The 22,511-nt window shown below is 36.4% G+C and overlaps 1 protein-coding gene across 4 annotated transcripts in view; it reads left to right on the top strand.

Moving 5' to 3' along the window:
* LOC128017049 (tetraspanin-18-like) overlaps positions 1–22,450 on the top strand; it is a 28,479-nt gene extending 6,029 nt beyond the window's left edge. The window contains exons 2-9 of one of the 4 annotated variants that reach the window (XM_052602127.1): positions 6,123–6,199; positions 15,450–15,545; positions 16,234–16,428; positions 16,853–16,927; positions 17,010–17,111; positions 17,189–17,350; positions 18,773–18,856; positions 19,170–22,450. In XM_052602127.1, coding sequence (XP_052458087.1) covers positions 15,483–15,545; positions 16,234–16,428; positions 16,853–16,927; positions 17,010–17,111; positions 17,189–17,350; positions 18,773–18,856; positions 19,170–19,217 — 729 coding nt within the window. In that variant the 5' untranslated portion in view covers positions 6,123–6,199; positions 15,450–15,482 and the 3' untranslated portion in view covers positions 19,218–22,450. Of the gene's footprint in view, positions 1–6,122; positions 6,210–15,157; positions 15,260–15,449; positions 15,546–16,233; positions 16,429–16,852; positions 16,928–17,009; positions 17,112–17,188; positions 17,351–18,772; positions 18,857–19,169 lie in introns of those variants that run through there. The other 3 variants (XM_052602125.1, XM_052602126.1, XM_052602128.1) reach the window with 3 other exon arrangements.
* Positions 22,451–22,511: the final 61 nt, after the last annotated feature.

Below are 22,511 nucleotides of genomic sequence, written 5' to 3'. Positions count from 1 at the left end.
GGTATCTTAATTCCACATTCTGAAGTCATTGTTATGGTGGCAGGCTTCTTTGTCGATGTCTGCAGCATAGTGAACAATGGCCAGGTGGTGCCACAAAGCCTTCTATCAAAAACACTTTGACACAGCATATATGAATAATGTCCCTCCCTGTTTTCTTTGACAGACCTCTTTCAGTATGCACAAAATTAATTTCCAAGTTTCCAAGTGGTGTTTTTTTGTGTGCGTGTGTTTTGTACTGTTGTGCTTATAGCTATGAATGTTGCTTTGTCTAGGATTCAGCCACAACAGAACCGGATTGGAGTTTAATAATTTGAGATCTAGAGTTTTCCTGCTTGGGCCATATCTGGTCTCTTGACATCTATAAAAGAAGCTCATGTTTGCTTTCAGATTATTTGGTTGTAAAAATGTTTAGACTGTTGTTTACTTTGTACTGAAGTCTCCTTTTAAAACCCTAGTGATATTATTACTCCCCCCCAGTAACATGAAGGTTAATGTACTGGGACTGTTAGCAGGTGGAAGCTGCTGGGTGTTGAAAATGAGAACATGAGCCAGAACCTTGCTCTCTCTCTCTCTCTCTCTCTCTCTCTGTGTGCTCTGTCGTTATATAACTGTGTTAGAGTTGCATTTACAGTAGCAATATATAAAATTTGTTAAAAAAAAAAAAAAAAAAAAAACTTTTTGGTGCATACTTTTGCTTTCATCGGTCATGAGCCGTTTTCATAAATTAACACCATCTGTCTTTCCACAAACCTCCTCGCTGGCTCAGTGATTTACCAAGCCTCCATAATTGTCCAGTTTTATGTAACCTGGGAATTTGAAAATGGCAGGACTTGCATTATCTCACAAGAATTTTTAATCTTTACAGTCTCCCTTTTCCCCCCTCACTATTTGCACCTGTTTTAGATTTTACAGTGTTTTTCTCAGTATGCAAGGCTAACTTGTTTAGCTATCCAATGAAAAAAAATCATCTTTAATTCCAATCTTGCACCCCTTGTGTACCAAGGTTATGTTCTTTTTTAAGAAGAAGCACATCCAAACTCCATATGCATGAAATAAAAGCAGAAAGAAGAGGATTAGGGGTGAGAAACTGCTCTCCACAATTCATTAGACATGCTGCTTTACTGCTGTTCACCATATCCTACTGTGCTCTAATAGAAACTGAGCTTCGTGTTGGTGACGAGAGACTCTTTGTGATGATCATTAGGCCCAGATGGCTTGATTATTGTAAGGGATGTGTTCACTCAAAATTAAATTTGGCCTGTACACACACAATGCAAACCAACCAATATTAGACAAGAAATCGCAGAGGTATAATATGGTAATGTAATTTCAGTCATATTTGAAAATTATGATGATGATTATTGATTTTTATGGTACTGTGGCCTTGAATTATGTACCTAATCTAATTTTTTGAATTTGCAGTCATGAAGTGGCATGAATTCTCTCCCAGAAGTCATTTAGTGGATAGATGCTGTTTGCTGTGAGGCTGTGTGAACTGAAGTCAGATCTGCTGCCTTTGACCAGTGCAGTAATAAATCACACTGACTCCCTCAGGACGTTTGAACATCTCAGACAATGAAACATTGGGAAGAAATCTGGCCATGCAGTAAATAAGTCTGAGAATCTGTGCCTTTTCCCATTAGGAACTGCCCCTTTGTCTTTCCAGGTGTCTCATGGTTGCTAATTCATTCTTTCCTAATGGAATCACTCAAGCTATAAGTAGAAAATGAAAAGTCTGTGTATGACAAGTTTTTTTATTCTTTTCTCGTTCTGCAAACTCTGACCATTATGTGTACCACCTCTTGATGTAAGTGTTTATCTAAAGTGTCAGTGTAGGAAAGCAATGCTGCACTTTGAGAGCTTGCTGGAACATTGACTGCTATTTTGTCCCTTTGGCTCTAGGGGGTTGGATGCAACATAAAGAAATGGAAAATTTAGTATTAATGATAAGCAATCAGGTGATTATATGTATTTCTGTAAGTGCTATTTATAATATGTACAGAAGAAGAGAGAGTTTTTGTTTGATTTTGAAATATTTTTGTTCATTGTTAATACTGAATGAGAATATTCAGTAGGAATGGTGTGCTCTTACGGTCCATTTTACACATTTTACAATGTGTAGAGTCATTCTGCTGAATGATTTTCTTCTGAAGTGCACAAAATGTGTAAAATGCCTAAGCCAAGGAGGTCTATAATACTTGGACATTATCGATTGATTGAAGAAGTCTCTTACAAAGAAATGTTGTTCAGGGGAATGAATGTGAGTTTCATTCTTTCCAGTTAAGTTAAAGGCTGTGCATTTGCTTTTCTTTGTCATCATTTATAATTTAGTTAATTTATAATTTAGCAAAATTTATATTTTAAAAATGTATTTATTTACACATAATGCATAGCATAGCCTTCATCTCAACATTTATATTTGGTTGTGGAGCATTCCACACTTTGCACTTTGTTTGCATAAATTACAGAAAATACATTTTGGCTTTTTATCAGATTAATTAAAGTAAAAATTGACAAAACAATGGAAAACTGCTAATTAAAGCAAATTAAACCACACCTTTTTGATTTGAATGGCCATATTGTGACTCTGATTTTGTGAAAAATTAGATTAAGATTGGATTAATTCAAACAAATGTGCAGCCATAGTTGGTATATTTTGATGACGGAATGTAATTGCACTATGGATGGGAACATTTTCTCCCCTGAAATCTTTGTTTATTTACATAAATCAATGTCAACAGCTGGCTCACAAGTTGACCACCCCATAATGGAAAAGACTTGGTGCTTTTCTAATCCGTCCCTGGAAGTGTCTTTTATGATAGCACACCACCCACACTGAACCACTGCATTACCCAGTGACCTCATGCTGAAGGAATCATTGAGAGAATGGTAAACCTAATCGTCATGCTAGTTACTTGTGTGTTATTTCATCAAACATGCTGTTGAGTTGATAGAAGAGACCAGTGGGTCACTGACTGTAAATGTGCTGCATTTAGTGAATGCAAAGAGTATAGGGGTGTTAGGTCTGAGGAGATGAAGAGAAGGATTGTGAGTATTAAGTCCTCACAGGTGTGCTGAGTTATAAATATAAGGTTTAAAAAGTACATCACTCTAGGTTTGGTTTGAAGAATAAGATCAAAAGGTATCCCTAAACCAAAAATGATGACATAAAAAGAGAGAACTAGTCCTTCCAACAGTGGCCTGATTCTGTGTCCTGTCAGGAGTGTTTCTCAAACGGTGAGTGTCAGTTATATTTGGGACCCCAGGTACTGTATAGTAGCCAAATAGCTTTGTGCTCAGTAAGTGGATGGATATGGGTCATGATTGATTCCCTTTGCCCCTGCAGTACTGGAACAGACTCCAGAGACTGTGAGAGAAACCAGGCTCCTCAGTGTTTTGGACATGTACTTTTAAGGTATACTGCACATAACTGTGTCCTTGGGGTATAGAGTTTGGCATTCAGTTCTCCCTTTTCATGACAGGTGTTTTCTCTGACACCTGTCATCTGAAACAGCAAGAATGGAGCTTTTTTTTTGTAAAGGCTGATCTGCATTTTACCATGTTTAACTCAGAGAGAATTGTACAGGAATGGAATCCTTACAAGCAGTATGGCGCAATTGTGGGATTCGTCCTTAATTTATATTTCCTCCGAGCAGGGAAGGGCAACAGTGTCTCCTCTCCTCAAAACTGGATGAGAAAATAATTTATATTACAAAAATAAAATACAATATATTTTACATAATAAAATACAGCACAAATATGAATAGATACGATATGAAAAGTCTAAAAGTTATGTGTTTTTATAAAGTAACACTGTCCGACACCTGCAGATGAAGTTAAAGTGGAGGCTTTCCCTCCCTTCGGTCTATTGACTTGCAGGGGTGTCAATCTCAAATCCTGGAGGGCTGGAGCCATAATTAAAAATGTCAAAATATAACATGAAATGGCTTGAAAAAACATGACTGTCAGTTTTTAGTGAGCATTCAGCTTGATTTTCGTGTGTGTGACAATGTTTGTGACAGTGCTTTTTTGTGAGGATGACCCGAAAATAAGTTGACTATTAAAAAGAACAGCTGAACATTAGTTCATTTAGGTTATTTACACTAACTCCGCCCATCAAAGTGTGATTACAAAGTATTGCAGAAGACTTGTTTCAGTAACTGTTCTAGTGGCGCAGATGGTCAAGAACGTGTTAAGTCATTTTTGACGCGATCGACAAGGGTTTGTATCCGCATTCTTAGATGGCTGCATCAAATAACATTGAAAGCCATGGAAGTTGAGTGTAAAGCATATGATTTATTTCCCAATGAACAAAATTTCAGTCTTTTGATGGGTAGGCTGCTTACATGATTTTTGGCAAATCAAAATAAAGCTAAAAATGAAAACAAATATTAGATGAAATGCTTAAATCTTTTGAAACACTAAAATATTGCCTTGGCAACTGAAATAAGTTTAAACTGAAGTACTAAAATTAAAACTAATGAAATAAAGTGAGATTTAAAGGGGTCCTATTATGCTTTTTCAACTTTAGTTAGTGTCATGGTGTGGTGCGGGAGAGAAGCACGTAAAACAAGGAAGATGATTATACAGAGTCTTTAATAATCTACAGGGGTAGTCCATAAGGAGAAGGCAGAAAGACACATACACGTCAGCAAAACCAGACAACTAAACACTGAACTGAATGAAACTTATAAGGGGAACGTTAATGAGCACAATGACAAGACACATCTGAACATAATGACACAAATCAACACTAGACAGAAACTAGGGCACACAGAGAGCATGAGGAATGGAAACATATAGTAAATATATGTGATAGTTCGCACCCCTCCCAGAAGGTGCGTCCTCACATCGTCAGGACTTTTTTTGTCTTTATTAATGTTATGGTATATAATTTTGTATATTAAATAACAGAAAAAGAGATTTTCTTCAGTTGAGCTGCTGACATGTTTTCTGCCTATTTGAACTGAATCAAAACAGTCAGATTCACTTTTATTAAATTATACTTTGAATTACCATTGTAGCCCTTATGAAAGCTGGAAACAGGTCTTGGTAATAACTGCTGGTTTGTTTATCACAACTCAGATGAGTTAGTCATCACACCGTGTTCCAGCCATGGTAAAGTTAATGTGTCGCTCTTTCTCTATCATCAGTTCTCACAGTTTGTGCAGCATCGCAGGCTGTGGAGCCCTCACAATTGAATTGATCCTGGGTGATGTAACTCTGCAACAGCTGGAAAGTTAGTACAGACAAAGATCAATATGGTCGGGGAGCAGAATTAATGTTCTGGAAAATGTGTGGTTTGAAATTTTGTTAAAAATATCAAACTTCTTTAGGAAAATGCATGCATTAATTTAAATGTATGACTTAAATATTTTTTTTTAAATAAATACAAATTATAAGTTTTTTATTACTTTAGTTTTTTCAGAATATATGTCATATATATACATTTATTTACAGTATATATACATACATAGAGAGAGAGAGAGACCTCAGTTTCCCGCAACATTTTATTGGTCCTCTATTTTCCTCTGGGTTTGTTTCCATGGAAACAGATGAACGTTTCAATCCCTTAGCAGCATGCCCTATACGAACTCCCCACCATGGCTAATCTGCTCTTGATGCTCTGTGCTCAGAGGCTACAGGTTGACAAAGAGTTTTCTACACAGTGCATTGAGTACTCAGGACGCAAGTGGCTTATATCGTTTCAGTTGTGTGGCCTCCTAGTTGATAATCAGTGTGTTAATGATATTCTGTTTCTCTGAAGAATTGTGGATGTGAAGCATCCTCTAGCTTGAAGGTTAAACTGAATAAACTGCTTGTGAGGGCCTCTGGAGAAATTAGTTTTGTGAATGAAGACATAGTTCATTCATATTGTTCTCGAAGACATTGATCAGATTAGATGAATGAGGACTTTGTCTTAGTTGGATGCTCTTGTTGTTGCAGAAGAAATCCAAGCAGACGTCTAGCTTTTCACACTAGGAGCCCTAAAAGCATGTATGATCCCTCACTATTGAAGAGAGTTGAGAGTAGGGGGTCTCAATAAAGGTATTTTATGAGTAACATTTGAAAAAGTGTGCCATACGAAATAATGACTTTATTTTATGCACATTTATCCACAGTCTCAGAGAAGAAGTTTGAAGCAGATCTCTGAAAAGCATCACTCTTGCCATCAACTGGAAGGGAGAGACAATTACAGGTACATTATGGTATGGTGATTTTTGATTATTTTTAATCATGATATCAAAATCAGATGGCTCTTGCCACTGAGGTCAGCATGCAAATTAACATTCACTTGCTTCTTATTTTTAAACCCACATTTAACCCTGGGAATGCAGTGTTTGTGCATCACATCCACTAATGCTGCCTACAACCATCAATCTAAGGAATCGTGTTTTCATAAAACCCTCATCATCTACCAGTTGCTATTTTGATCTTGGTTTCACAGTGTTACCTAATATAATTTAGTATACTGTCCATCTCCTTTAACAGTTTCTTGGAAGTATCAATAGTTTATGTCTGATGCTTGACAAGCCATATTGACAGTATAATGGTAAATGCTCCTCTTAATCATTTAAGCTGGCATGAAATAGAAAATTGTTACCATCTTTTCTTCCATATAGTTTAGTATATTCAAGTGAAGTGGCTGTTTGAACAAGGAAAAACATGTAGGGCATGACTTGATTTTGCCTAATGGGAATTATGCTGTTGTTGTTTTCTAAGAGTATGCCTTTAATGCGAGGAACAGGTTGCTGCAGGAGAAGGATTGAAACCCGTCTGCCTGTTAGAATCTTATTAAAACATATATATATATATATATATATATATATATATATATTTTAATAAGAATTGTATATTTATACTTGACTTTAACCCTATAAAGCTTACTGTATTATGTGTGCTGCACAAATTTATGGTCCCTAAATTATCAACAATATCTAAACATTGCTGTTGTATGCAAAGTTCAACATTCCTTCTGTCCTCTGACTGATAGTTCAGAAAAAGCAAAAGGCCATCTTATGTCATGTCAGAACTTATTACTTTTTGCCCATATAAATTACCACATCTGCACCAACTTGTATATTCCAGCTCTGTTTGGGCCGCTTAATAAATGTTTTTAGTATGAATAAAAGTATGAGCTCCATGTGTTCCTATATTAGATTAAATAAGCTATAAAAGCCTGATGTATCAAATATAATAAAAAATAATGAATTTTTAAAAATATGTTTTGTCTAACGTTTCAATAAACTGTTCCATTATTTACAGCTACAGGAACATTATAATTTATGCAGCTTCAGTCATTCCCACACTGAACAAATGTCTTCTTTTCATGATGAGTATGGTGTGTGTGTGATGGTGTGTGTTTTACTAAATTCAGCCGCTCTGAGAATGTACAAGAGGAGCAAGGGTAAATTTAATCTCTGCATTTGTATGCCATAAAATTTTCCATTGTTAACAATTTTATTGTCTAGTGCTTTCCGCTTCCTTCCTTTGGAAGTGCAAAAATGTGAAGGAGCCTGAACTAAAAAAAATGCGAAGGAACCTGAACACCGGTATACTAAACTTTCTCAAAACAGAGGCTCAGTGTGAAGTGTTTTAACACTATTCTGCATTGATTCATTCATGTTATTGTTGGTATTTAGAGCAGATGATGCAAGAGTAAACTATTTGTGAGAAGGTTTCCTCCTGTTTTTTTTATTTTTAATTTTTAATTAATTTATTTTTTTAATCACTACTTCTCCCTCCAGCTTTACTCTTTGTTTTTCTTCTTCTGGCTCCCTGAGTCTGTCAAACCTTATCTCAACAGGGTGCTAACAGACATTCAATATAGCTAATGGTAAAGTTTTTCTTAGCATGTTCATGGGTTTCATTGCTGAAAGCCTGTATTTTTGTGGTTACATGTCCAAAATGGTGTCTGGTAATCTCAAAGTTTATTAAAAAGCAAAACATTTGTGAATATAAACCTGACATTTCCTTGTTTTCAAGGAAACTAGACACCCATCCAATCTCATATACATGTTTGTGTCATTCTCAGCATGTCATTGAAAGTACTAGATGTATTTTGGCAGATGTCTTGCTCTCGGATTGTGACTGGTATCCTCTAGAGACAGAGAAGAACAGCACAGTTCATTTGTCTATCAGTTAGCAGATAGCACTCAGTTACCCTCCAACACTAACACCCTCTTTTCCTTTTAGAGTAATTAGAGCTGGGAACATGGTAACACCCAGTGGATGTTAATGGTCATCATTTTTGGTACTCTCTCCATTGTCATAGTGAGGATTTTTGGATAAAACTAGAAAGTTTGAGAAAGAGCGCACTACTGTACATTTAATTTATAATGCATTAAAATTAGGAGAAAAAAAATATTACCTTTTTTTGTGAAATAATTATCTTATTTTGGACTAACACATTTACTATATAAAATCCCCCTTTTCAAAACTAAATTAAATATTTTCCATAATAACTTTATTGGCAGGTTTATCAGACACGTAGTTTCTAGTCCTAAGGAGAGCCACCATTAAGAGTCTATGTTTTGTCCTGAAATATCCACCATGTTTTTGTTGTTCCTTCCTTACAGCATAATGCTGTTGACTTCTGCAAAAAGATTCAATTCACAGATCTCTTATGTATTTTAGGGTCAGTGTTTTCTGTCAAAACACATCATGTGAAGGTCATAGCATTGTGGATCAGAGTAACAGCTCCTGAATACCAATGAGAACATGGTGGATTAAACATACACGAAACAGTATGGAGAATTTGTCATCACATCAGGAGGCTTTATACAGTTTAATATAGTTGAATTCAGCATTTAGTGTAAATTAACCTTGTTTTCAGTTTTTTTAATCCATTTTATTGTGAAAGATTCATTAGTTTTTTGTGTGTGTGTGTTTGTGTGTGTTTTGGTTTTTGAGCTTATACTTTTCAATCAATGTTATCTTGACCTTCGGGTGAAACGACAGAGTTCTCTCTGGTGATGACGGACTCATTCATTTAATCCACTTAAAACCTACCTTTTACTTACAATTGACTCCAAACTCATATCCAGATCTGCCTTCATCCACTCACCAACCGATGGAGAGAACCAAGTTCCCGTCCTACCTATTTTTTGTTTTTCAGTAATCTGTTTAACTCGGATGTACATTACGGAAGAAGATCAGCCACTACTTCTGTTACAATTTCAAGTACCATAACACAATTCTATGCATGTGATTAATATAGTTCAAATAATGGTGATTCATAGTCTAAATAGACTGAAGAATCACTGTTTCTACTGTGTGCTTGGCATGAATCTTGAGAAGGACGAGCTTTATCTCATTTTAAGTTATTTGGTGCAGTGATTTTTCATCAGAGGTAAAAGCAATAGCCGTTTCCCCTCAGTTTAGGGACTTGGATAAGAAGAGTGGGAGGAAGAAAAAGCTCCCCAGGGAAAAAAATCTTTATTAGGTCTCAGTTCAGGAATGTATGCCTCGTTTCATCAAAAGGACTAGATATAGAGAGGTCAGTACATCTAACCATAGATCCTGTTTTGACAATGTATTTCAAAGAGTGTGACATTTAATGTGGTTTTATTAATTTTAGTTTCTGATCATTATTTAGCAAAGCAACCCTCTACGAATACTTTGGGAATGTAAACGTTATTGGCTAGTAGATTTTTTAGTTTAATTGCCAGAATTATTTTACACACACACACACACACACACATACACACACACGCACGCAATCACACACACACATACACACACGTTTGTTTTTGTGAAAAATGGGGACGTAATGGTTTTTATACTGTACAAACTGTATATTCTATCGCCATTCACCAACCCTACCCCTAAACCTAACTTTCACAGGAAACTTTGTGCATTTTTATTTTAAAAAACCCATTCTGTATGATTTATAAGCGTTTTGAAAAATGGGAACATGGGTTATGTCCTCATAAGTCACCCTCTCCTTGTAATACCTGTGTCATATCCATGTCATTATACAGAGTTGTGTCCTGATATGTCACAAAAACAAGAGCACACACACACACACACACACACTGTCCTAACTTTTTTGGAATCGGGTTTGTATTATTACATGCAAAATAGAGACTTTTCAGTGCTAAAGTATTTTAAGTTCAATATATTTCACTGAAATCAGCCCCTTGCTGGTACAGTTATGAGAAATTTAAAAGCGTGCTGTCTGGTTTTTATCACTTAGGGGAATGCAAATATGTTAAAAGGTTGTCTTTTAGAATACAGTATACAGTAGATGGCTTATTTTTCAGTTGATTTCTGTCAATATTATTCTTAATAGTAGCCAGTATATTACACGTCTGTCAAACATTTTTCATCATATGCTGAAGTATCTAAAATGTTTATTGAATGTTTAGAAACAAATCTTGATAAAAAAAATACATAAAAAAACTAATACTGTTATTTGTTTGTAATGTAAATGAGCGAGATCTTTATAACAGTACAAAAATGCATTGAATTTAATTATCAGTTGTCACTATACAGTATATATCCAAAATAATAGCCTACAAAATGATAATTAAATGCTTAGATTTATGATCTATAAGCTAGGTTTAGTTTAGTTGTTTTTTTTTGGGGGGGGGGGGGGTTCCTTTCCTGTTGCTTCAGAATTATACTACATTTTAGAAATATACTAAAAGGCCTTTTACTTGATAAAGTACAAACTATTAATCAGATGAGAGAAAGCTTGTAGCAGATTGTGTACATAGATTTTTCAGCAAAAAATTTGATCAAGTTTATAATTTAGAGACCTCAGAAATTTGTGCATTAGATACGATGCAGTACACTTTATATGCTTAATAAAAGTTCAGACTGGACCACTTTGGCAAGTTACTCGAGTTTATTGAACACAATTTATCTTTTGCGGTATGGTTCTTTATGGGGGTTCTTGCTCCCAAATTAATAAACATACAAGAGTTTAAACATTAACCCCTCAGAACCATCAGCATAGAAATACATGGCGATTTAGACACTTAATAATGTGTCTAAAAGCAGTGGTAATGTTTGCTTTTAATCGTGTAAATGTGGCCGTGGGACGTCTATCCTGTAGCTTGGTTATGAGGATGAGTGTCTCTCAGCAGTGAGGTCCATGCCATCCAGGACTTGGAAGCCTAAGTGATCTGAAACAAAGAGATGACAACCAGAAGGTGCACTGTAATATGCTCATGCTTATAATGGGGAGGGAGGGAGGGTTGCGAGATATTTGAGCATACTTATCGAGCAGTAGTGCCACGTATATATGCCCCGTGTCTAATAGGAGAATGGTAGTGATTGGAGCTATTTGACTGCTGACCGCATCAGCTGGCTGCAGCCTATACCTCCGTGGCCTGACTGAACAAACGCTGGGCTCGATTTTACCAAGAATTAGAAAATATGTCAGCATTCATCCTCTTGTAAACCTGTATGAAAAAACATCCTTGGATGCCTCTGACTTTCATGGTATTTTCCAAGAAAGAAAGACAAACTTGTTTGGAACAACACCGAAAAAAAAATGTTTAATTCATCCAATTAAAAAAAAAATTAGGGTAATGATTCACATCTCTATTTATTTAATTTGAGCCAATGAAAAATAACTAACTTCCCCTAAGGGCAGGATGTTTATTTTTCATTGGCTGAAGTTAATTAAATAGAGATGTGAATCATTACCCTACATTGTTTTAATTGGATGAATTAATTTTTTTTCAGTGAACATGAAAGTGAGGAAATGATGACAAAATATATATTTTGTAACCATATTTGTTTATTCTCCCTGAAGCTGCCAATAAACATACTTTACCATTGTATCTAAATTCAGGCAATAGTTTGTTGGTTGTATGGTATTCCTTTTTTATTTCACTTAGCTTCAGATTTGCTGTCTTTTTTGCTGCCAAAATGGGTGTTGCAGTTTGTGACAGGGAATCGGAGAGAAATGTCAGAGGCAGTCTTTTAGTCTGACACCCCACTTCCATTTTTAATAGATGAATGTGACAGATCTCTAAAGACAGCAAGACTTCAGCAAACGCAGTCGGTAGGTGTGACATCCTTTACCAAAATAGAGTTAAGTGTATAGTGAGGAAACATGGTAATCATTCAATCAGAAACATGTATCCTAATGTTATTATTCGTAAAGCAATTTGTACTTCCAATCCAGAAAAAAACCTTCCAGATGGAAAGATCTTACACCAATGCTGGATCTCATGGGTCAGCTGAGACAAACATGCACAGATGGTTTGAAGAGCAATGTCCTCATGTTACACGCAAATAGCTTATAACAAGTATTTACACGCTATGTGAGGAGTGGATGAAGAACCTCCATACTGTTTCTCTCTGAGCTGTACCACCCAGTTGGAGGCTGTCTCGTGATGGATGAGTGCGTCGAGAACAGGTTGTGTTCTGTAGCTAGATGCAGAAATCATAGCTCAATCCTGCCCTACTATCTCCTCGGTCATGGACTTTCATCTACTGCTCTAAAAGTGCAGTGTTTTTTTTTTCCTCTTCAGTTCAAGAGGTCCTTTCTGCATGAAACACAGATTTTTGGGTGCTTTATGAGTTCAATGAGCAAATAGTGTAAGACTGTGAAATCTGATATGTAGATATTTGAGTTTTAACTGAACAGAAGACAGCTTAGTTCCTGTATCCCGGTTTAATTTGTGCCATTTAATAGTCAATCTGTTTTGTAAAATCAATTGTAAAATGTTTGCTTGTTTTAAAAAAAAAATCATTAATCTGACATAACATATCTTCTGGTTTTAAGAGTTCTGATTGTCCTTGCGTCTGCACTGATTAACCACAGTATAAAGCCACCTTCCCATCACCCCCTTAGTGTCTGGTCTTGTTGTTACTTCTCACGTCAACTTACCTGACTACTTACCTGATCTGCTCTTTGATCCCTTCATCTTCAGTCATCTGCTCAGCATTCCCGATTCCCCATGAACCTGCAAATCAAGCACAGTATTACTGCTCAGCTAAAGTCTCAGCTCAGGTCAAGTATTGTTATCCACTTTCTCTGGTCCCGTCTGCCCTGGAACAGCTGTATGGAGCTCGCATTTTCTCAAATCTGGACCTGTGGTTACAACCTCATTTGAATCCTGGAGGGTGGTGAATGGAATACGCCATTTGTTAAACCATCTGGCCACTACGGATATTAGGTTATGCCTTATGGCCTCTCCAACTCAGTCTCGGTCTTCCAAGGATTCATGAATGAGGTGTTCCAGGAGTACCTCCACTGCTTCATCGTAGTGTACATCGATGACATCCTTGTTTTCTCACAGAACCTGACCAAACATCACCACCACGTGAAGAAGGTCCTTCAGAAGCTGAGAGAATACCACATCAATCTTAAACTGGAGAAGTGTGAGTTTCACCATAATTCTATACAGTTCCTGGGTTATGTCATCAACCACCATGGCATTCAAATGAGTAGAGGAGGTATAAGTCGTCAAGGAATGGCCACAACCAAGCGCCATCAATGAACTTCAACAATTCCTGGGCTTTTTCTACTTCTATCACTGGTTCATCTCCAATTTCAACCAAGTCTGTGCACAAAGCCTCTTAAAGATTTGTGTTGTGGTTATTTACCTGTGTTGTCTCCTTCTGTGTGCTGACACTAATCATAAAAACAAAAAAGCCATAAAAACTTTTTAGCGAATATTCACTCTCCACCACTGACCAGGTCATAATATATGAAACATAAACATGGGCATGCAAACATCACTGCACTGTGCATGCATGCTAGTATTTTTATAATCTGATTAAGATATACACCATGCATTGTAAATTAATTAAATAATGTACGAAGATACAAACAAAAAATGTACGTAGACCATTAATTTATCTAATGCAACTTCTTTTGTCCATTATTGGAATATCTGGATTGTTGTGATGAGGTTTAAAGACCTTGATAATAATTTAAAAAAAAGGTCAATATGACTGTGATAATGGCCTTGAGATGTCTGGGCTGACCCTTCAAACCTACTAAAGTTGGTGGTCTTAATGTAAGAAGAATGGTATGTCCAACCATCTTCCTTTCCACAAACATACTGGACAAATAAAATTGCTCACTCACCTGCAAGTTGACTGAGTTTAGCAGGGCTCCCGACTCGAGGTCCCTTCAATTTCACCACTTATAACACCTGACTGACTCGCAGTGTTGCACAGGAAATTACTTTTAAAAACCAGGCCGGGAGGATTATTGAATTATGCCAGAACCGTTCCGTGAGAAGAGAGGTGGAATTATTTTCCGCCATGGCATCTACAATCAGCTCCCGTGAAATCGGCCAGCTGTTCAGAGCTATTTTTACAGGGACCACAGCTGCAGAAGGCTAGCCGAGACACTGGCCGAGTGTCTCTCTTATTATACACACTACTGCTTCACCTGATCCCAATGGTCAGTGTTTGAGGCAGTAGCATTGTCAAAGCTACCTGTGGGAGGTGGGCTCAGGACCCAATGCTCTAATAAAGAACTGTACCATCATTAACCTAGATTCCCCTAATGGCCTGTAATTATAGAGATTGTATTGTCAGCAAGGGACACTTTATCTTTTCAAAGAGGGAGCACTTACCATCAACCTCATTACTCTAAAAACACGTGGAAAAACAAGTATTCTTTATCATCACAAAGCTGAAAAGCGAGATATTGAGTATAAATGCAGGGCATGCTGAAAATAATCAGTAATTTCAGGCAGCCAGAATCGAATTTGTCCAATCACTTTGTTGTATTAGCACACTCTAATAGTATATTTGTACACTGTGCACCCTGCATTGTCTCGTAGCAGAGCAAAGGGAAATATGCATCATTAAAGTAGCACAGGTGATGGAACATCGTTTGAAAACACCGGGAGCATATAGGTAGAAAAGAACTAGAGTGGATGAATTTCAGAGAAAGACTGGAGCGCACAGCTTGCGGTCTGGAGTGCTGAAAGGAGCTGTTTATTTATCCGTCTGAGGATTGCTCCTGGTGTGAAGATGAGCAAATGTGTTCCAGCCAACCTGATGGTGTTTTTTTTATAGCCAAGCTGCCCGTTTTCAGTACTCCTCCTCCATATTTCCTTTCGCAAACAACTCATTGTGTACATCGAGTCAGCATGTAACATGCATGAGCAGTCAGTGCGAAATGTTTTGTACAGAGAAAAGGCTGTGAATTTTGTTTTACGTCAATCTTAGTTGTTACATTTCCAGGCATATGATTACAGGAGCTGCCAGTCATTCTTTGAGCTACACAATGCTGCATTATTCATCTGGAGCGCCTGAACACAATATGTCTGTCAATGTGTGTTTTGTCAATGCCAGTGTATTATTTAAGTAACAAATTTACAAAATGATCTCACTGAATGAGCTTAAAAACACAAAAGCCCCTCAGTCACAACATTGACTCCTGGACTTGTCTTTAAATGGAACATGTGACTTTCGCATCTCCTGTGCAGTAACAGCTCTCTTTGTTTCTTATGATGCTTCCTCAGGGACAAGGAGAAGCTTCAGCAAGAGGCACAAGTATGGAGGGGGACTGTCTCATTTGCATCAAGTACCTCATGTTCATCTTCAACTTTTTCATTTTTGTGAGTGCTCTCTTTCTCTAAAGGTTCCACAAGGGGGTTTGAAGTGATGCCATTGGGGAACCATTTTGCGTTCTCCAAAGAACCCTTCTTTCAACAGTGTGAAGAATATTTTAATAATTCAAAGAAGCTCTTCCACAATAAAAATGAAAATTTGAATGTTCTTGAAAAGGTTCTTCATGGACCTATTGATGCAGTTAAAGAACATTTTTTTAAAAGCGTAGACCATTGTTTTACATACCATAGGCTGATAAGATCTGAATTTAAATACAGCATCATGCTAGTTGTGTTTGTTTCAGACTGACTAGGAGTGCAGATTTGCTTTGGTTGGAAGTGTGGGAAGAATCTGTTTACTTTATTAAATTGAAAACCTGATGAGATGCAGGTGCAGACAGAGTTCAAAAGAGTCTGAATGAAATGTTAACATAACAGTATGAAAAAAAAACGCACTGATCTTGCGCCAATGTGACTTAATTTTGCTCATAACCACACTGCAATTCCTTTGTTCTCAAAGGTGTTTTTTAGCAGTATTATTAATTTCTCTCTTCCATACTATTGCTGTGGGAAAATGTGCTGTTCCATAGAAAAACTGAGCATCAATCATTATTTGATAAGCTAAATATGTCTATATCATAAAATCATATTTTGTGTTTACATTGTGCTGGGATAAGCCATTTTGTCCTCCTTTTAGCTTGGAGGTTCATTCCTTCTTGGGGTGGGAATCTGGGTGTTGGTGGACCCGACAGGTTTCCGGGAGATTGTGGCAGCCAACCCTCTCCTGTTTACAGGAGTCTACACAATTTTGATCTTGGGCGGCATGCTGTTCCTGCTGGGATTTCTGGGCTGCTGCGGAGCCATACGAGAAAATAAATGTCTCCTACTGTTTGTATGGGATTTTCTTTCTTACTAGATATAAAACTTTTTGATATCTTTAGCAAATATTTTTTACTAAATGTCAGTTTTTATACTGTGCATTATAATGCTGTTATGCCTAAATTCACTTGAAGCATTATATATATATATATATATATATATATATATATATATATATATATATATATATATATATATATATATATATATATATGATATGTATATAATATGTATATGTGTATATAATGCAAATATTTGTATTAATTTAAACAGAATAATATTCATTTTAAAATAGGCTATAGCATATTTTATATATAATAACTGGCTTCTCAGTATCAGCTAGAATAATATTAATATTGTGAATTCCTATTCATATTTGGCCATCTAAACTACTTCACATCTGATTTAGATGCAAATGTCCTGTTTTTCTTCCACAGTTCTTCATGCTCATACTCATCATATTTCTGGCAGAGCTGGCGGTGGCCATTCTGGCATTCATTTTCAGGGAGCATGTGAGTATTATTCTAGCTGGATATCATCAAGCCATCTGTAATATACCTCTGTTCTCACTACTACTGTCTATCTGTGGATCAGCAGCTCACCAGAGATTACTTCACCAAGGAGCTGAAAGTACATTACCATGGCACCAATAGCACTGATGTCTTCACCTCAACATGGAATGCCATTATGACCACAGTACGATGACATACTGTAAAAAATATAGCACAATAATGGCTTTAAAGACATTAAACTGTGTATTTGTGTCTTTATAGTTTGATTGCTGTGGGGTGAACAGCGCTGAAGACTTCGATGATCAGAGCCTCTTCAGACGGCTGAACCCCAGCAGACTAGTGCCAGAGGTTTGTTGCCAGAGGAACAATCTGATGATGAGCAAGGAGGAGTGTCTCAAGGGAATTATGCCAATCCGTATCAAGGTCAGCAATGAGTTTACTACAAATTAGTAAATGATTGGGAATGAATGTGCAACAAGAAATGCATCAGCAAACTGAGAAGGAAAAAGGATGAAAACCAAAATATTTTTAGAAAGAACAATGTGGTATATGACCCTCTCAATGTAATAGCTCTCAAAATGAATAATTAATATTCTAAATCATATACAGTATATTCTTCTATTAGTATACATTAACCGGCCACTTTATTAGGTACACCTGTTCAACTGCACGGTAACACCAATTACTAATCAGCCAATCACATGGCTGCAACTCAATGCATTTAGGCATCTAGATGTGGGGAAGGCGACTTGCTGAAGTTCAAACTGAGCATCAGAATTGGGAAGAAAGGGGACTTTGAACGTGGAATGGTTGTTGGTGCCAGACGGGCTGGTCTGAGTATTTCAAAAACTACTGATCTACTGGCATTTTCACACAGAACCATCTCTAGGGTTTACAAAGAATAGTCAGAAAAAGAGAAAATATCCATTGAGCGACAGTTGTGTGGACGAATATGCCTTGTTGATGTCAGTGGTCAGAGGAGAATGGCAGACTGGTTAGAGTTGATAGAAAGGCAACAGTAACTCAAATAACCACTCGTTACAACCAAGGTATGCAGAATACCATCTCTGAATGCACAACATGTTGAACCCTGAAGCAGATGGGCTACAGCAGCAGAAGACCACACCAGTGTCACTCCTGTCAGCTAAGAACAGGAAATGGAGGCTACAATTTGCACAGGCTCACCAAAATTGGCCTGGTCTGATAAAAAATTGGCCTGATCTGGTAGGGTCAGGATTTGGCGTTAAGAACATGAAAGCATGGATCCATCCTGCCATGTCTCAACAGTTAAGGCTGGTGGTGGTGTAACGGTGTGGGGGATATTTTCTTGGCACACTTTGGGCCTCTTAGTACCAACTGAGCATCTTTTAAATGCAACAGCCTACCTGAGTATAATTGCTGACCATGTTCATCCCTTTATGACTACAGTATACCCCATCTTCTGATGGTTACTATGTCACAAAGCTCAAATCATCTCAGATTGGTTTCTTGTACATGAAAATGAGTTCACTTTACTCAAATGGCCTCCACAGTCACCAGTTCTCAATCCAGTAGAGCATCATTGGAATTGGTGGTGAATCTGCAACAACTGTGTGATGCTATCATATCAGTATGGAACAAAATATCTGAGGAATGTTTCCAAAACCTTGTTTTAGAGGATAAGAATTATGGCAATTCTGAAGGCAAAAGGGGGTCCTACTTGGTACTAGCAAGGTGTACCTAATAAAGTAGCCAGTGAGTGTGTGTGTACACGAGTAGTTATTAATAAATGATGAGGAACTGAGTATCCACTGAAGCAGCATCATTTTTTTCTCTCATATTAAAATCTGTACTTCTTTGAAACAGGGCTGTTATTCAGCAGTAGTGGACTATTTTGAGACATACATCTACATGGCTGGAGCCCTTGCTATTGTGGTGCTGACTGTTGAAGTAAGGTTATGATTTAGCTTTCTAATAAAGTATGATGTAATAATTTTACACTTATAATGTGATGAGGAATTGTTTTTCAAGAAGTATGGGTTGTGATCGCCACCTAGTGGATAGAGAAGTTGATTTACCATGAAATGTGCTTCTAATAATAATAATTATTCATAGTTATTATAATAAAAATAATAACACCAATAATATGTTTAATTTATATAGCACCTTTCCCAAGTTCAGTGTAGTAAAGAAGTATTTTTAAAACAGTATTTGCATTGAACTCTTTGCTAAACTCTATTTGTTTTTCTTTCTCTCCCATCAGCTTTTTGCCATGGTGTTTGCTATGTGTTTGTTTAGGGGAATCCAGTGATCTTAACATGCTGTACATTAAGGACATTTTGAGAAGGAAACACATGACATGGAAGACATTTTTAAGTAAGAAAAAGAAGAAAACACCTATATATCTGCCATCTCTATGTTGTGATGTTGGAATATCTGAGAATTGCCAAAAATGTATCATACTTCACAGATGGGAAATAGAGGCACTTGTGAAAAACAAAAGCAAGAGTCATTCATAAGTTAAGGATGGCATCTCTGGCAGTCCTTTAAGGTCAATGGAGGACACCTTGCACTGATATTTGGTTGAATATTTATGGATGACAAAAAGACTGATTTGTACCAATATGTTTTACCTTTTATTTACAGCACATTGTTCAGCACTTCTTCAGGAGAAAAATAAAACTACACTGTGTGAATGGGAGAGTTTGTCTCTGGAATAGGGAAGATTGGTGTGTGTGTGTGTGTGTGTGTGTGCTCTTGTTTTTGTGACATATCAGGACACAACTCTGTATAATAACATGGGCATGACACAGGTATTACAAGGAGAGGGTGACTTATGAGGACATAACCCATGTTCCCATTTTTCAAAACACTTATAAATCATACAGAATGAGTTTTTTTTTTGAGAAAGTAAAAATGCACAAAGTTTCCTGTGAGGGTTAGGGTTAGGTGTAGGGCCATAGAATATACAGTTTGTACAGTATAAAAACCATTACGCCTGTGAGATGAACCCATTTTTCACAAAAACAAACACGTGTGTGTGTGTGTGTGCTTGTGTTTCTGTATAAAATCAGAGTGGCCAGCAGCTTAAGTAATGTTTTGTGAGTTGCAACCGTGAATATTTTATGTGATTTTAGCAAAACTGTGCTGTATTTGTGTTGTATATATTGTACACATGACACTGAATGATATAAAAAAATCTGCAGTGCTTATCATTATTATGTTTTTCATCATTGGTTGAATCTTGCTATTCCAATAGCAAATCTAAGCATTCTAGATAAAAGATTATGGCAATACACCAGACTGTTTTAATTTTTGGGAGATTTGTGATTCAAGTTTAACGCGTTTCATAAATATGGTGCTGCATACATATTGCATATTAGAAATCTAGGAAGCCAGATTTTAAAACCAATTTGAAATTGGTTTATTAAAAAAAAAGTAATTAAGAACAAAAAGGCATTAGAAGCTGCTTACCCTGCCTCAGGCTGTACAAGATAAATATCCTGGGCAGTGCAGTGGTTCTCAAGACTCATGGGACTTAAAGAGACACACAAGTAAGCAGGTTAAGAAGTCTAAAATGCCTTAATGATCCTTATCTGTTGTTCTCTAAAATAACGCAGGAATTGTTGGACAAATCACTGATTCCTGAATCAATTAAGCTGTATGGAAGATCAGTAGTTGTCCTTGAGTTTGACAGTCATGTTTTATCATGTTGGACAAGCTTGTCATTAGATTTGCAGCCAGAATGAATTAGATTTTTCAAGTGTTAGTCATCCATTAACCACTTGTCAGCAACACCATGTTTACTGACTTCATTTCCTTGACTACCTGTAAATATTTTCTAACTGCCTGTTTCATTTTGCTTTGCAAGCATTGTTTGTACTGTTTCTAAAATATTTAAATTGTACATAACATATATTTGTTTATGAACTATTAACCTATTTGTTAGTAGCTTTTAATGATAGACTAGAGGTAGATTTTATTACTCCCACAGGACACAACCAACACTGGATGCCATTCTTGTAATCTTAAGATCTTTCGGCATTCTTTTGACATAGCCAATTTATATCATGCAACACTCTACTTAGGAGGTAAGTGGCTGAATCAGATCTATCAGAAATAGGGGACCAGCTTTGAAAATCACATCTCCAACATATTATGTAAATATGACAGTCCATATACTTGTTGATATTCCCGTCATTATTGAAATCAAATAGCTAGGTTTAGCTCCATAATATTAATTGAGTCAGCTTTATGTCAGAGATTTCGGTAAAGTTATGTTTATGATTGTGCCATTAAGCTTGTGTCTGGTGACAGAAGTTACATATATCAGACTTTTCTCATGACTCCATGCCCTGATCCATGCTAAGCAGTTTATAAGTGATCTTGCTGCACATTACTGCTGTTACTTGTGACTTTTAAATATTGAAAGGAACAGTAGGTTTATGTAAATGTTATCTATCTAGTCACTTAAGTGTCAGACACTTCTCTGTTGAATTTTATTTATAAATTTCAAAGTATTTTTGACTATTTACACATTTTATAATTTCAGAAATGAAAAAAGAAAACAATGTTTCTCTTTCATTTAATTAATGTTTTCTTAACTGAACTACGGAAACACAAATTAAAATGTCTGAAAACAGATTTTACTGAGTCTGAAAGGTACCTATCCTTTATTCTGACAGTTAATTATCAAAATATCACACTTCCATCCAATTTCCTGTCCAATAATGGAATTTCCTTCTCCACTTTGCTCATTTTTAAAGCTCTGTATGTCATTTCTTACTTTCTGTTGGAGATCTCTAGATACTTCTTGTATAGTCTCTTAACATCTTTCACAGGTTCCTTTAAAAAGAAAGCATTAAAACATCTTCCTGCATTTCATATCACCAAATAGTACTGTTGTGCCCATCCACATTCTATTTATTAAATATTAATAAAAATGAAAAAAAGAGAAATTTGAAGGCCACATATTATTTCTAAGCATTAAGTGTGTGATAAATATTATATTGTTTATTTAATACTATAATCATTGATTTCCCATTAAAAAAATGAAGTAATCAGAGCTGTAAAACTCATCTGATAATGCAAGTGGCTGAAGTAGGGTCAATCCATGTTCAGTCACTGAAATAATGTGATATGAATTATTTATATTTACTGCAGTATCGATTTGTAGAGACAAATAAATAATGTGGTGCACAGACCTGTGACACCTAACTGCTGTATCTCCTGGATCAGAGAGCAGCCAACTATGCTCGCTATGATAGGAGCGTCCACATTGTACTCGGGGCAGCTCCTCTTCACCTGTGCTCCTCTTTTGTTGGGACTAGTCCCATCTTCTTTGGTACAGCCTTTCTCCTGTTAAATTGTGTTAAACCCTGAAGTTATTCAATTCAAAACACTTAAAAACTAATTCTAAGTTTTTAATATAGAACAGGGGTCTTCAAACAAGGGGGTGCTAAGGTCTGAAAAGAAAATGTCTGAAAAAAGGGTGTAAAAAGGAAAAAGGTTTGATTACACTTTGACTCTTTATAACAACAACAATAATAAACAAATCTGTTTAAGGGAAAAGTGTTGCATTGTACATGCTTTCAAGAACAGTTTT

The sequence above is a fragment of the Carassius gibelio genome, chromosome A7 (assembly GCF_023724105.1).
Source record: "Carassius gibelio isolate Cgi1373 ecotype wild population from Czech Republic chromosome A7, carGib1.2-hapl.c, whole genome shotgun sequence".
NCBI classification, from domain to species: Eukaryota; Metazoa; Chordata; class Actinopteri; order Cypriniformes; family Cyprinidae; genus Carassius; species Carassius gibelio.
Note: the sequence above shows the minus strand (reverse complement) of the source record. Positions and strands in the feature narration are given on the sequence as shown.